Below are 14,461 nucleotides of genomic sequence, written 5' to 3' on the forward strand. Positions count from 1 at the left end.
TGGATGCGTCCTCAGGAATACCAGAAAAAAAATTAGATTTTCACGCTACGACTTTGTATGTCTAGTGGTGTCTCCTTCATCACCCTGTTTTCCCTGAGTAGACAATCCATGTGGAATTTTACCTTGGCTGTGAGTGTCTTGTTTTCTCTTTGGAGCTTGAGAATTTCACTCTGGCGGAACTCCAAACTCCCTCTCAGCCCTGCTACCTCCTCACACAACTTTTCCATTGTTGCATGGATTCCAGCCAGAGCACTAGTCTCTACCTCAATGGTAAGTAAATCGTCCGTGTCTGTAGATTAATCGTTTTTATTTTTTTGTCAGGTTAAAATTACCTTGTGAGGTGGTCGGATCTTTCCATGATGGAGTATGTTGCTCCTCCAAAGCGTAAAGCTGTTGGTACTTGTCGATTTCCCTCAGGATCGCCTTGGAATCCAGATTGGCTCTATACTGCAACAAGTTGTTTTACGAAAAGATAACAATAAGTCTTTCCCATGACGACAAAAGGAGTCAGTAGTACAGCCAACTGACTGAACGAGCTAGCTGGGAAGGGCTCAACTGACTGAATTGACTGAACTAACTAGCTAGGAAGAGCTCAACTGACTGAGCTAGCTAGCTGGGAAGGGCTCAACTGACTGAACTGACTGAACTAGCTAGCTAGGTTCAACTGACTGAATTTACTGAACTAGAAAGCTAGGAAGTGCTCAACTGACTGAACTGACTGAACTAGCTACCTGGGAAGGGCTCAAATGACTGAACTGACTGAACTAGCTACCTGGGAAGGGTTCAACTGACTGAACCAGCTAGCTGGGAAGGATTCAAATGACTGGACTAGCTTGCAGGGGAGGGCTCTACATGCGGAACTAGATGGCTGCGAAGGGTTCAACTGGCTATACTAGTTAGCTGGGAAGGGCTCAAATGACTGGACTAGCTGGCTGGGAAGGGTTCAACTGGATGAACTAGCTGGCTGGGAAGGGTTCAACTGGCTGAACTAACTAGCTGTGAAAGGTTCAACTGGCTGAACTAGCTGGCTGGGAAGAGTTCAACTTGCTAAACTAGCTGGCTGGGAAGGGCTCAACTAGCTAGCTGGGAAAGGCTCAAATGACTGTTCTGGCTAGCTGGGAAGGATTCAAATGACTGAACTAGCCAGCTGGGAAGTATTCAACTGACTGAATTGAATGAACTAGCTAGCTGGGAAGGGCTGAACAGACTAAACTGAATGAACTAGCTAGCTGGGACAGGATCAGCTGATTGAACTGACTGATCTAGCTATCTGGGATGGGCTCAACGGACGGAACTATATAGCTGTGAAGGACTCAACTGACTGAACTAACTTAACAAGCTTCCTGCTGAGGGCTCAACTGACTATTCTAGCTAACTGGTTAGGGCTTAACTAACTAAACTGACTGAACTAGCTTTCTGGGAAGGGCTGAACAGACTGAACTAGCAAGCTGGGAAGGGCTCAAATGACTGACCTGACTAAACTAGCTTTCTGGGAAGGATTTAACTGACTGAACTAGATGGCTGGGAAGGGCTCCGCTGACTGAACTAGCTTGCTGGGAAGGATTTAACTGACTGAACCAGAGTGCTGGGAAGGGCTCAACTGACTGAACTAGCTAGCTGGAAGGATTCAACTGACTGAAATGACTGAAATAGCTAGCTGGGTTCCACACTGACTGATCTGACTGAACTAGCTGTGGCAATAACAACTGACTGAACTGACTGAACAAGCTAGCTGGGAAGGGATCAACTGAGTGAACTGATCGAGCTAGCTAGCTGGGACGGGCACAACTGACTGAACTAGCTAGATGGGAAGGATTCAACTGACTGAACTGACTGAAATAGCTAGCTAGGCTCCACTGACTGAATTGACTAAACTAGCTAGCTGGGAAGGACTAAACTGACTGAACTAGCTGGCTGGGAAGGGCTCAACTGTCTGAACTAGCTAGCTGGGGTGGGATCAACTGTCTGAACTACCTAGCATGGAATGTCTCAACTGACTGAACTAGCTAGCTGGGAAGGACTCAACTGACTGAACTAGATAGCTGGGAAGGGCTCAGCTGACTGAACTAACTTAACAAGCTTCCTGCTGAGGGCTCAATTGACCATTCTAGCTAACTGGTTAGGGCTTAAACTTGTTAAGCCTATGGGTTCCCCTACAGGAACTACACCCCCCCGTTCAGCTGAAATGGTGGCGCAGGGAATGCAAAAATATTCTTAGAAATATTTAACCTCCACACATTAACAATTCCAATACCTCAAATGAAAGATAAACACCTTGTTCATCTACCCAGCATGTCAGATTTTTTAAATGTTTTACGGCGAAAACACAGCATATATTTATGTTAGACCACCACCAAAACAAAGAAAAAACCTAGCCATTTTGTACAACAAAAGATAAAATGACAATAGCAGGATTTAAAAAAAAATCATTCACTAACCTCTTGAAAATGTTCATCAGATGACAGTCATATGACATGTTACACAGTACATTTATGTTTTGTTCGATAATATGCATTTTATATCCATAAATCTCGGTTTACATTGACGCCATGTTCAGAAAATTCTCCAAAATATCCGGAGGAATTATAGAAAGCTACGCCAGATAACAGAAATACTCATCATAAACTTTGACTAAAGATACATGTTCTACATATAATTAAAAAGATACACTGGTTCTTAATGCACCTGCTGTGTCACATTTTTTTTTACGTTACGGAAAAAGCCTAACATTGCAATAATCTGAGACGGCGCTCAGACGTAACAATATTTCTCCGCTATGTTGGAGTCAACAGAAATACAAAATTACAACATAAATATTCCCTTACCTTTGATGATCTTCCATCAGAATGCAGTGCAAGGAGTCCTAGTTCAACAATAAATCGATTTTGTTTCATAATGTTCAATTCTAGTGTCCATGTAGCAGCATTTGCTACCACTTTCAGCTCAAAAAATGACTTCTGGTCCAGGATAATTTTGCATCAAACCTTCCAAATGACATATTACAGGTCGACGAAACTGGTCAAACTAAGTGCAGAATCAATCTTCAGGATGTTATAATCATACAAATCGAATAGCATACCAACCGGGCCATCCATGTGCATCTGAAGCTGATTGGAACAGACGAAGCATTCCAACGCATACGCGCCTTCAAGCACCTGAATCTTTTGCAACACTTTAGCACTTTCCTTCCCATTAGGTCAAAATTCACAGCAAATGCTCCATTACACTTTCTACTGAATGAGGACATCTAGTGGAAGACATGGAAAGTGTTTCCAGATCCATAACTTGTTGGGAAGGGAGGGGGCGATGACATCAAAGTGGCCCCAACTTTCAGGATTTCAAAACTAGTCTGCAAGATTGCCTGCCCTGTGAGTTCTGTTATACTCACATACATAATTCAAACGGTTTTAGAAACTTCAGAGTGTTTTCTATCCAATATTAATTATAATATGCATATATTAGCAATTTAGGACAGATTTTGATGCAGTTCACTATGGGCACGCAATTCATCCAAAGGGGAAATACTGCCCCCTATCTCTTTAACTAACTAAACTGACTGAACTCTTTAGCAGGAAAGGGCTGAACTGACTGAACTGACTGAACTATCTAGCTGGGAAGAGCTCAACTGACTGAACTAGCTAGCTGTGAAGAGCTCAACTGACTGAACTAGCTATCTGTGAAGAGCTCAACTGACTGAACTAGCTATCTGTGAAGAGCTCAACTGACTGAACTTGCTAGCTGGGAATGACTCAACTGACTGAACTGACTGAACTAGCTAGCTAGGTTCAACTGACTGAACTAGCTAGCTGGGAAGGGCTCAACTGACTAAACTAGCTTGCTGGGAAGGATTTAACTGACAGAACTAGATAGCTGGGACGGGCTCAAATGACTTGACCAGATAGCAGGGGAGGGCTTATTTGACTGAACTGGCTGAACTAGAAAACTGGGAAGGATTCAAAAGCCTGAACTAGCTACCTGGGATGTGCTCAATTGACTTTACTGATTGAACCAGCTACATATGTAGCTGGGAATGTTTCAACTGACTGAGCTTGCTACCTGATAATGGCTCTTCTGACTGAACTGACTGAACAAGCTAGATGGGACGGGCTCAACTGACTGAACAAGCTAGATGGGAAGGGCTCTACTGACTGTCCTGACTGAAGTAGCTAGCTGGGACGGGCTCAACTGACTGACCTGACTGAACTAGCTACCTGGACGGATTCAACTGACTGAACTAGCTAGATGGGACAGATTCAACTGACTACTAGCTACCTGGGACGGATTCAACTGACTGAACTAGCTAGATGGGACGGATTCAACTGACTGAACTAGCTACCTGGGACAGATTCAACTGACTGAACTAGCTAGATGGGACGGATTCAACTGACTGAACTAGCTACCTGGGATGGGTGGCGCAGTGGTTAAGAGTGCTGTATTGCAGCGCCAGCTGTGCCACCAGAGAATCTGAGTTCGCGCCCAGGCTCTGTCGTAACCGGCCGCGACCGGGAGGTCCGTGGGGCGACGCACAATTGGCCTAGCGTCGTCCGGGTTAGGGAGGGATTGGCGCACCAGCGGGCAGGGCGCAGTGTGCGCTAACCAAGGTTGCCAGGTGAATGGTGTTTCCTCCGACACATTGGTGCAGCTGGCTTCCGGGTTGGAGGCGCGCTGTGTTAAGAAGCAGTACGGCTTGGTTGGGTTGTGTATCGGACTTTCGTCTCTCCCGAGCCGTACGGGAATTGGGGAGAAAAAGGGGGTAAAATTTAAATAAAAATAAAAATCTTACCGAACTGACTGAACTATCTAACTGGGACGGGCACAACTGACTGAACAAGCTAGCTGGGAAGGGCTCAACTGACTGAACTAGCTACCTGGGACAGGCACAACTGACTGAACAAGCTAGATGGGATGGATTCAACTGACTGTACTTGCTAGATGGGAAGGGCTCTACTGACTGTCCTGACTGAAGTAGCTAGCTGGGACGGGCTCAACTGACTGACCTGACTGAACTAGCTACCTGGACGGATTCAACTGACTGAACTAGCTAGATGGGACAGATTCAACTGACTACTAGCTACCTGGGACGGATTCAACTGACTGAACTAGCTAGATGGGACGGATTCAACTGACTGAACTAGCTACCTGGGACGGATTCAACTGACTGAACTAGCTAGATGGGACGGACTCAACTGACTGTACTAGCTACCTGGGATGGATTCAACTGACTGAACTAGCTAGATGGGACGGATTCAACTGACTGTACTAGCTGCCTGGGACGGATTCAACTGACTGAACTAGCTACCTGGGACGGGCTCAACTGACTGAACCAGTTATGTAGCTGGGAAGGTCTCAACTGACTGAACTAGCTAGCTGGGAAAGGCTCAAATGAATTAACTACCCAGATATGAATGGTTTAACAGACTGAACTAGCTAGCTGGGAAGGGATCAACTGACTGAACTAGCTAGCTGGGACGGGCTTAACTGACTGAAAATACTGAACTAGCTAGCTGGGAAAGGCTCAACTGAATGAACTAGCCAGATATGAATGGTTTAACAGACTGAACTAGCTAGCTGGGAAGGGATTAACTGACTGAACTAACTAGCTGGGAAGGACTCAACTGACTGAACTAGCTATCTGGGAAAGGCACGACTGACGGAACTAGCTAGCTGGGAAGGGATCAACTGACTGAACTAGCTAGCTGGGAAAGGCACTACTGATGGAACTAGCTATCTGGGACGGGATCAACTGACTGAACTAGCTAGCTGGGAAGGGCACTACTGATGGAACTAGCTAGCTGGGAAAGGCACTACTGACGGAACTAGCTAGCTGGGAAAGGCACTACTGACGGAACTAGCTAGCTGGGAAAGGCACTACTGACGGAACTAGCTAGCTGGGAAAGGCACTACTGACAGAACTAGCTAGCTGGGAAAGGCACTACCGATGGAACTAGCTAGCTGGGAAAGACACTACTGACGGAACTAGCTAGCTGGGAAAGGCACTACTGACGGAACTAGCTAGCTGGGAAAGGCACTACTGACGGAACTAGCTAGCTGGGAAAGGCACTACTGACGGAACTAGCTAGCTGGGAAAGGCACTACTGATGGAACTAGCCAGATATGAATGGTTTAACAGACTGAACTAGCTAGCTGGAAAGGGATCAACTGACTGTTCTTCCCCATCTCTTTACCCCACACTGGCCATTGCGAGGGCATAGGCCTAAAGGTATTATGGGTAGTAGCCTACAATTTTTTTTAGAGTATTATGTTTACTGTTGGATGAGTACATTGATACTAGCAGTGGGTATTATACTCAGAGTCAATGATCTAGTTCATGTGTGTTGTGTTTCCATCTCCTCAGATGTTGAACCCTAAATTCATTAAATTTGTGAAATCAGATGTATTTAATTCATCTCTACTGAACAAAAAAACTTCTTATTCAGTCTTATATTGATAGCAACTATAGTCTAATTGTCAATCTTAAAATAAGGACAATTACTGGATTAGGCTGCATATCAAAATATCTTCAATAATCAAATCAAAGTTTATTGGTCAGACACACAGATGTCATGGCAGGTGAAATGATTATGTTTCTAGCTCCACTAGTACAGTAATAACTAGCAATACAATAACAATATACACATAATCCAACAAGCAAACAAGATGAATGAGCAACATCAGAGCGAGCAATATCAGAGTCCAGCATTATATTATCACATATATTCCATGTGGTGTATTATACTGAGCAAAAATATACAGGTAAAGTGTTGGTCCCATGTTTCATGAGCTGAAATAAAAGATACCAGAAATGTTCCATACACACAAAAAGCTTATTTCTCTCAAATTTTGTGCACAACTTTCTTTACATCCCTATTAGAAAGCATTACTCTGCCAAGATAATCCATCCACCTGACAGATGTGGCATATCAAAAAGATGATTAAACAGCATGATCGGTACACAGGTGCACCTTGTGCTGAGAACAATAAAAGGCCACTTTAAAATGTGCAGTTTTGTCACACAACACAATGCCACAGATGTCTCATGTTTTGAGGGCGCGTGCAGTAGGCATGTTGACTGCAGGAATGTCCACCAGAGCTGTTGCCAGATAATGTCATGTTAATTTCTCTACCATAAACCGTCTCCAAATTCGTTTTAGAGAATTTGACAGCACGCCCAAGCGGCCTCACAACCACAGACCACATGTAACCAAGCCAGCCCAGGACCTCCAAATCCAGCTTCAACAACTGCAGGATCGTCTGAGACCCTGACAGCTGATGAACAACCGATACATATCTGTATTCCCAGTCATGTGAAATCCATAGATTAGGGTCTAATGAACTTATATCAATTGACTAATTTCCTTATATGAATTGTAACTCAATAAAATCTTTTAAATTGGTACATAATTGTGTTTATATTTTTGTTCACTATATATGATGGTGTGTATAAACATTATGGACAGTATATGAATAGAAAAGGTGTGTACAGCAATAGTTAAATAGGATGGTGTGTATAGACAGTAGTTAAATAGGATGGTGTGTATAGACAGTAGTTATAATAGGGTGGTGTGTATAGACAGTAGTTAAATAGGATGGTGTGTATAGACAGTGGTTAAACAGGGTGGTGTGTATAGACAGTAGTTATAATAGGGTGGTGTGTATAGACAGTAGTTATAATAAGGTGGTGAGTATAGACAGTAGTTATAATAGGGTGGTATGTATAGACAGTAGTTAAACAGGATGGTGTGTATAGACAGTAGTTATAATAGGGTGGTGTGTATAGACCGTAGTTATAATAGGGTGGTGTGTATAGACAGTAGTTAAACAGGGTGGTGTGTATAGACAGTAGTTATAATAGGGTGGTGTGTATAGACAGTAGTTAAACAGGGTGGTGTGTATAGACAGTAGTTATAATAGGGTGGTGTGTATAGACAGTAGTTAAACAGGGTGGTGTGTATAGACAGTAGTTATAATAGGGTGGTGTGTATAGACAGTAGTTATAATAGGGTGGTGTGTATAGACAGTAGTTATAATAGGATGACAGTAGTTATAACAGGGTGGTGTGTATAGACAGTAGTTAAACAGGTTATAATAGGGTGGTGTGTATGACAGTGTTATAATAGGGTGTATAGACAGTAGTTAAATAGGGTGGTGTGTATAGACAGTAGTTATAATAGGGTGGTGTGTATGGTGTTGTATAGACAGTAGTTATAATAGGGTGGTGTGTATAGACAGTAGTTATAATAGGGTGGTGTGTATTGACAGTAGTTATAATAGGGTGGTGTGTATAGACAGTAGTTGTAATAGTTAAACAGGGTGGTGTGTATAGACAGTATAGACAGTAGTTATAATAGTTATAATAGGGTGGTGTGTATAGACAGTAGTTATAATAGACAGTAGTGGTGTGTGTATAGACAGTAGTTATAATAGGGTGGTGTGTATAGACAGTAGTTATAATAGGGTGGTGTGTATAATAGGGTGGTGTGTATAGACAGTAGTTATAATAGGGTGTATAGACAGTAGTTATAATAGGGTGGTGTGTATAGACAGTAGTTATAATAGGGTGGTGTGTATAGACAGTAGTTATAATAGGGTGGTGTGTATAGACAGTAGTTATAACAGGGTGGTGTGTATAGACAGTAGTTATAATAGGGTGGTGTGTATAGACAGTAGTTAAACAGGGTGGTGTGTATAGACAGTAGTTATAATAGGGTGGTGTGTATAGACAGTAGTTATAACAGGGTGGTGTGTATAGACAGTAGTTATAATAGGGTGGTGTATAGACAGTATAGACAGTAGTTAAACAGGGTGGTATAGTGTATAGACAGTAGTTATAATAGGGTGGTGTGTATAGACAGTAGTTAAACAGGGTGGTGTGTATAGACAGTAGTTATAATAGGGTGGTGTGTATAGACAGTAGTTAAACAGGGTGGTGTGTATAGACAGTAGTTAAACAGGGTGGTGTGTATAGACAGTAGTAAGTCTCCGTATAAATGCACCTGCACTGTGATAGTCTCAGAGGTCCGTTAAAAGCGCAGAGAGCATCATGAAGAACAAGGAACACACCAGGCAGGTCCGAGATACTGTTGTGAAGAAGTTTAAAGCCGGATTTGGATACAAAAAGATTTCCCAAGCTTTAAACATCCCAAGGAGCACTGTGCACGCGATAATATTGAAATGGAAGGAGTATCAGACCACTGCAAATCTACCAAGACCTGGCCATCCCTCTAAACTTTCAGCTCATACAAGGAGAAGACTGATCAGAGATGCAGCCAAGAGGCCCATGATCACTCTGGATGAACTGCAGAGATCTACAGCTGAGGTGGGAGACTCTGTCCATCGGACAACAATCAGTCGTATATTGCACAAATCTGGCCTTTATGGAAGAGTGGCAAAAAGAAAGCCATTTCTTAAAGATATCCATAAAAAGTGTTGTTTAAAGTTTGCCACAAGCCACCTGGGAGACACACCAAACATGTGGAAGAAGGTGCTCTGGTCAGATGAAACCAAAATTGAACTTTTTGGCAACAATGCAAAACGTTATGTTTGGCGTAAAAGCAACACAGCTCATCACCCTGAACACACCATCCACACTGTCAAACATGGTGGTGGCAGCATCATGGTTTGGGACAGGGAAGCAGGGACAGGGAAGATGGTTAAAATTGATGGGAAGATGGATGGAAACAAATACAGGACCATTCTGGAAGAAAACCTGATGGAGTCTGCAAAAAACCTGAGACTGGGACGGAGATTTGTCTTCCAACAAGACAATGATCCAAAACATAAAGCAAAATCTACAATGGAATGGTTCAAAAATAAACATATCCAGGTGTTAGAATGGCCAAGTCAAAGTCCAGACCTGAATCCAATCGAGAATCTGTGGAAAGAACTGAAAACTGCTGTTCACAAATGCTCTCCATCCAACCTCACTGAGCTCGAGCTGTTTTGCAAGGAGGAATGGGAAAAAATTTCAGTCTCTTGATGTGCAAAACTGATAGAGACATACCCCAAGCGACTTACAGCTGTAATCGCAGCAAAAGGTGGCGCTACAAAGTATTAACTTAAGAGGGCTGAATAATTTTGCAATTTTTCAGTTTTTGATTTGTTAAAAAAGTTTGAAATATCCAATAAATGTCGTTCCACTTCATGATTGTGTCCCACTTGTTGTTGATTCTTCACAAAAAAATACAGTTTTATATCTTTATGTTTGAAGCCTGAAATGTGGCAAAAGGTCGCAAAGTTCAAGGGGGCCGAATACTTTCGCAAGGCTCTGTATAATAGGGTGGTGTGTATAGACAGTATAGACAGTAGTTATAATAGGATGGTGTGTATAGACAGTAGTTATAATAGGATGGTGTGTATAGACAGTAGTTATAATAGGGTGGTGAGTATAGACAGTAGTTATAATAGGGTGGTGTGTATAGACAGTAGTTATAATAGGGTGGTGTGTATAGACAGTAGTTATATAGGATGGTGTGTTTACACACTATGGACAGAATACTGTATGAATAGAAAATGTGTGTACAGCAGTAGTGATATAGGATGAGACTTGACTAGAATACACGACATATAGTACATGGATAAAACAGTATGTCTAAGGTGCCCAGGCAGTACAATTCAAATAACCAACTCATCATCAAGTTTTGATCATTTTAATCATCTGTGTAGTGCTATGGCAAAAAAACAAAACGTGAACACAAGGGAGGCCTCCCGGACCTTGTTCTAGGTTAGTGGGTAAGTGGGTAGGGACCAACATATGTTCCATGTGAGGACATACGGTTCTAGTGGTTATCAGATCCAGACTCTAGGACCTGGCGGAGACGTTATCCGGTGCTGCGACCTCTCCTCTGCAGCTCAGAAAGAGAGGGAGGGAGGCAGAGAGAGCGCGAGAGCGAGAGAGAGGAGGCCGGGGATAAAGCACGGAGAAAGCCTGGATCGGTTCCGCTGTGCGCGTGCAGATGTGTACCGTATACAAGGCAACGGCGCGTGAACTTGAGGAGTTTTATTCGGTTCAAGACAAACCGGACATCTCCTCCGGTAAGAAAATAATGATTGCACGCAATGGAAGTCTGCCAGTCTCGCGGCGGTCCGAGAGACTCGGGTTTTCCTCCAGATGCAGGCACACGGAACTGACGCTGGGGCGCGTGCCTGCCTGTCGAGGTTAACGGGTGCATTCTGTCTAGGGGCGCGTGGCCGCTGTACCTGCCCTATTAGAGCTTCTTGCAGGCAGGGGAACAACAACAACACGGATCCGGTTTTATTGCCTCCTCTCTGATTTAGTTGGATATTGTAGCCTGTGTAGTATTAAAAAAGAACATACCATATTATACTGTGTAGTATTAAAACAGAACATACCATACTATACTGTGTAGTATTAAAACAGAACATACCATACTATACTGTGTAGTATTAAAACAGAACATACCATACTATACTGTGTAGTATTAAAACAGAACATACCATACTATACTGTGTAGTATTAAAACAGAACATACCATACTATACTGTGTAGTATTAAAACAGAACATACCATACTATACTGTGTAGTATTAAAACAGAACATACCATACTATACTGTGTAGTATTAAAACAGAACATACCATACTATACTGTGTAGTATTAAAACAGAACATACCATACTATACTGTGTAGTATTAAAACAGAACATACCATACTATACTGTGTGTGACCTACAGAAACTGTCTTTGTCTTTGTGGTGAGTTGACTTTGAGTTAAGTTGGTGTGGTTCACACACACACTGCATAGTATGGTATGTGCTGTTTTAATACGACACAGTATAGTATGGTATGTTCTGTTGTCAGATGGATGTGAGCTCTGTGATGATGTCATATCCTGTACTCATCTCTAAATAGATAATCTTTTTACAGACAGACAGAAACAGGCAGACTGACAGACAGACTGACAGACAGACAGGCAGACAGACAGACAGACAGACAGACAGACAGACAGACAGACAGACAGACAGACAGACAGACAGACAGACAGACAGACAGACAGACAGACAGACAGACAGACAGACAGACAGACAGACAGACAGGCAGACAGACAGACAGACAGACAGACAGGCAAACAGACAGGCAGGCAGAGAGAAAGACAGACAGATGTCTGGTGTGCGTCTTAGATTCTGTTTATACTAAACTAACTGTTTATATTAAACTAAGTTTTTGTGTTTTTCTCGTTGTCAGGAGAGGTCTGAAGGGGGACTCACCTGGTTGCTACGGAGACAGTTTTAATATTTTAATCGGTTACCAAGCATTGCCATGCCGTCCAACACTACCACACTGCCACCATCAGAGGACCCCACTACACACATGGTGAGGGCTGCGTGTGTTTCTGTATTTGTGTAATAATTAAACAAACAGTTATTTATTTACATCGCTCACTAACCATTCTGCATTCACACACACACACACACACACACACACACACACACACACACACACACACACACACACACACACACACACACACACACACACACACACACACAAACACACACACACACACACACACACACACACACACACACACACACAGACACACTAATATGCACACACACGATATAAAGTCATAGTTCAAATAATCAAATCAAATCAAATTGTATTTGTCACATACTCATATTCAGCAGATGTTATTGGTCACATACACATTTTCAGCAGATGTTATTGGTCACATACACATTCTCAGCAGATGTTATTGCGGTGTAGTGAAATGCTTGTGTTCCTAGCTCCAACGGTGCAGTAATATCTAACAATTCATAACAAGACACACAAATCTAAAAGTAAAATAATGCAATTAAGAAATATCTAAATATTAGATTGAGAAATGTAGAAGTTGCATTGACTAAAATAGTCTAATAGAATACAGTATATACATATGAAATGAGTAAAGCAGTATGTAAACATTATTAAAGTGACAAGTGTTCTGATATTAAAGTGACCAGTGACATCTATGTATACAGGATTTCAGCCTCTAGGTTGCAGGGTTAAGTAACTTGGTGGTAGCTGGCTAGTGATGGCTATTTAACAGTCTGATGGCCTTGAGATAGAAGCTGTTGTTCAGTCTCTCGGTCCCAGCTTTGATGCACAAGTACTGACCTCGCCTTCTGGATGATAGCGGGGTGAACAGGCAGTGGCTCGGGTGGTTGATGTCCTTGATGATCTTTTTGGCCTTCCTGTGACATCGGGTGGTGTAGGTGTCCTGGAGGGCAGGTAGTTTACCCCCGGTGATGCGTTGTGCAGACCTCACTACCCACTACCCTCACTAGCCCTGTGGTTGTGGGCGGTGCAGTTGCCATACCAGGCGGTAATACAGCCCGACAGGGCTGTGAGGGTTTTAGGGGCCAGGCCAAATTTTTTCGGCCTCCTGAGGTTGTATAGGCACTGTTGAGCCTTCTTCACCACACTGTCTGTGTGGGTGGACCATTTCAGATCATCAGTGATGTGTACACCGAGGAACTTGAAGCTTTCCACCTTCTCCACTGCGTTCCCATCAATGTGGATGGGGGGATGCTCCCTCTGCTAATTCCTGAAGTCCACGATCAGCTCCTTTGTTTTGTTGACAGTGAGGGAAAGGTTATTTTCCTGGCACCACTCTCCCAGGTTCCTCACCTCCTCCCTGTAGGATGTCTTGTCATTGTTGGTAATCAGGCCTACTATGGTTGTGTTGTCTGCAAACTTGATGATTGAGTTGGAGGCGTGCATGGCCACGCTGTCATGGGTGAACAGGGAGTACAGGAGAGGGCTGAGAACACACCCTTGTGGGGCCCCAGTGTTGAGGATGTTGTTTCCTACCTTCACCACAAAAAACGAAATACTGCGTAGTTGCTTAGGAGCTAGAAACAGAGCTGCCATATCTGTCACCATGTATGTAGATCCAGCTAAATAGGCACCAAAATACACTGAGTGGACAAAACATTAGGAACACCTTCCTAATATTGAGTTGCACCACATTTGCCCTCAGAACAGCCTCAATTCTTTGGGTCATGGACTCTACAAGGTGTCGAAAGCATTCCACAGGGATGTTGACTCCAATGCTTCCCACAGTTGTGTCAAGTTGGCTTGTCCTTTGGGTGGTAGACCATTCTTGATACACACAGGAAACTGTTGAGTGTAAAAAACCCAGCAGTGTTGCAGTTCTTAACACACTCAAACTGGTGCACCTGGCACCTACTACCATACCCTGTTCAAAGACATTTAAATATTTTGTCTTGCCCATTCACCCGCTGAATGGCACACACACACAATCTATGTGTCAGTTGTCTCAAGGCTTCAAAATCCTTGTTTAACCTGTCTCCTCCCCTTCATCTACACTGATTGAAGTGGATTTAACAAGTGACATCAATAAGGGATGCTAGCTTTCATCTGGATTCACCTGGTCAGTCTATGGAAAGTGCAGGTGTTCCTAATGGGAAAGGGAATGAGATGTTGCACTACCATACTGTACA

At 43.1% G+C, this 14,461-nt stretch overlaps 1 protein-coding gene across 1 annotated transcript in view; it reads left to right on the forward strand.

Annotated features, from left to right (window-relative positions):
- Nucleotides 1-10,840: 10,840 nt before the first annotated feature.
- Nucleotides 10,841-14,461, forward strand: part of LOC121838736 (DNA (cytosine-5)-methyltransferase 3A-like) — a 63,239-nt gene continuing 59,618 nt past the window's right edge. The window contains exons 1-2 of the mRNA XM_042321296.1: nt 10,841-11,031; nt 12,201-12,329. Coding sequence (XP_042177230.1) covers nt 12,276-12,329 — 54 coding nt within the window. The 5' untranslated portion in view covers nt 10,841-11,031; nt 12,201-12,275. The remainder of the gene's footprint in view (nt 11,032-12,200; nt 12,330-14,461) is intronic.

Source organism: Oncorhynchus tshawytscha, linkage group LG05 (assembly GCF_018296145.1).
Source record: "Oncorhynchus tshawytscha isolate Ot180627B linkage group LG05, Otsh_v2.0, whole genome shotgun sequence".
NCBI lineage: Eukaryota > Metazoa > Chordata > Actinopteri > Salmoniformes > Salmonidae > Oncorhynchus > Oncorhynchus tshawytscha.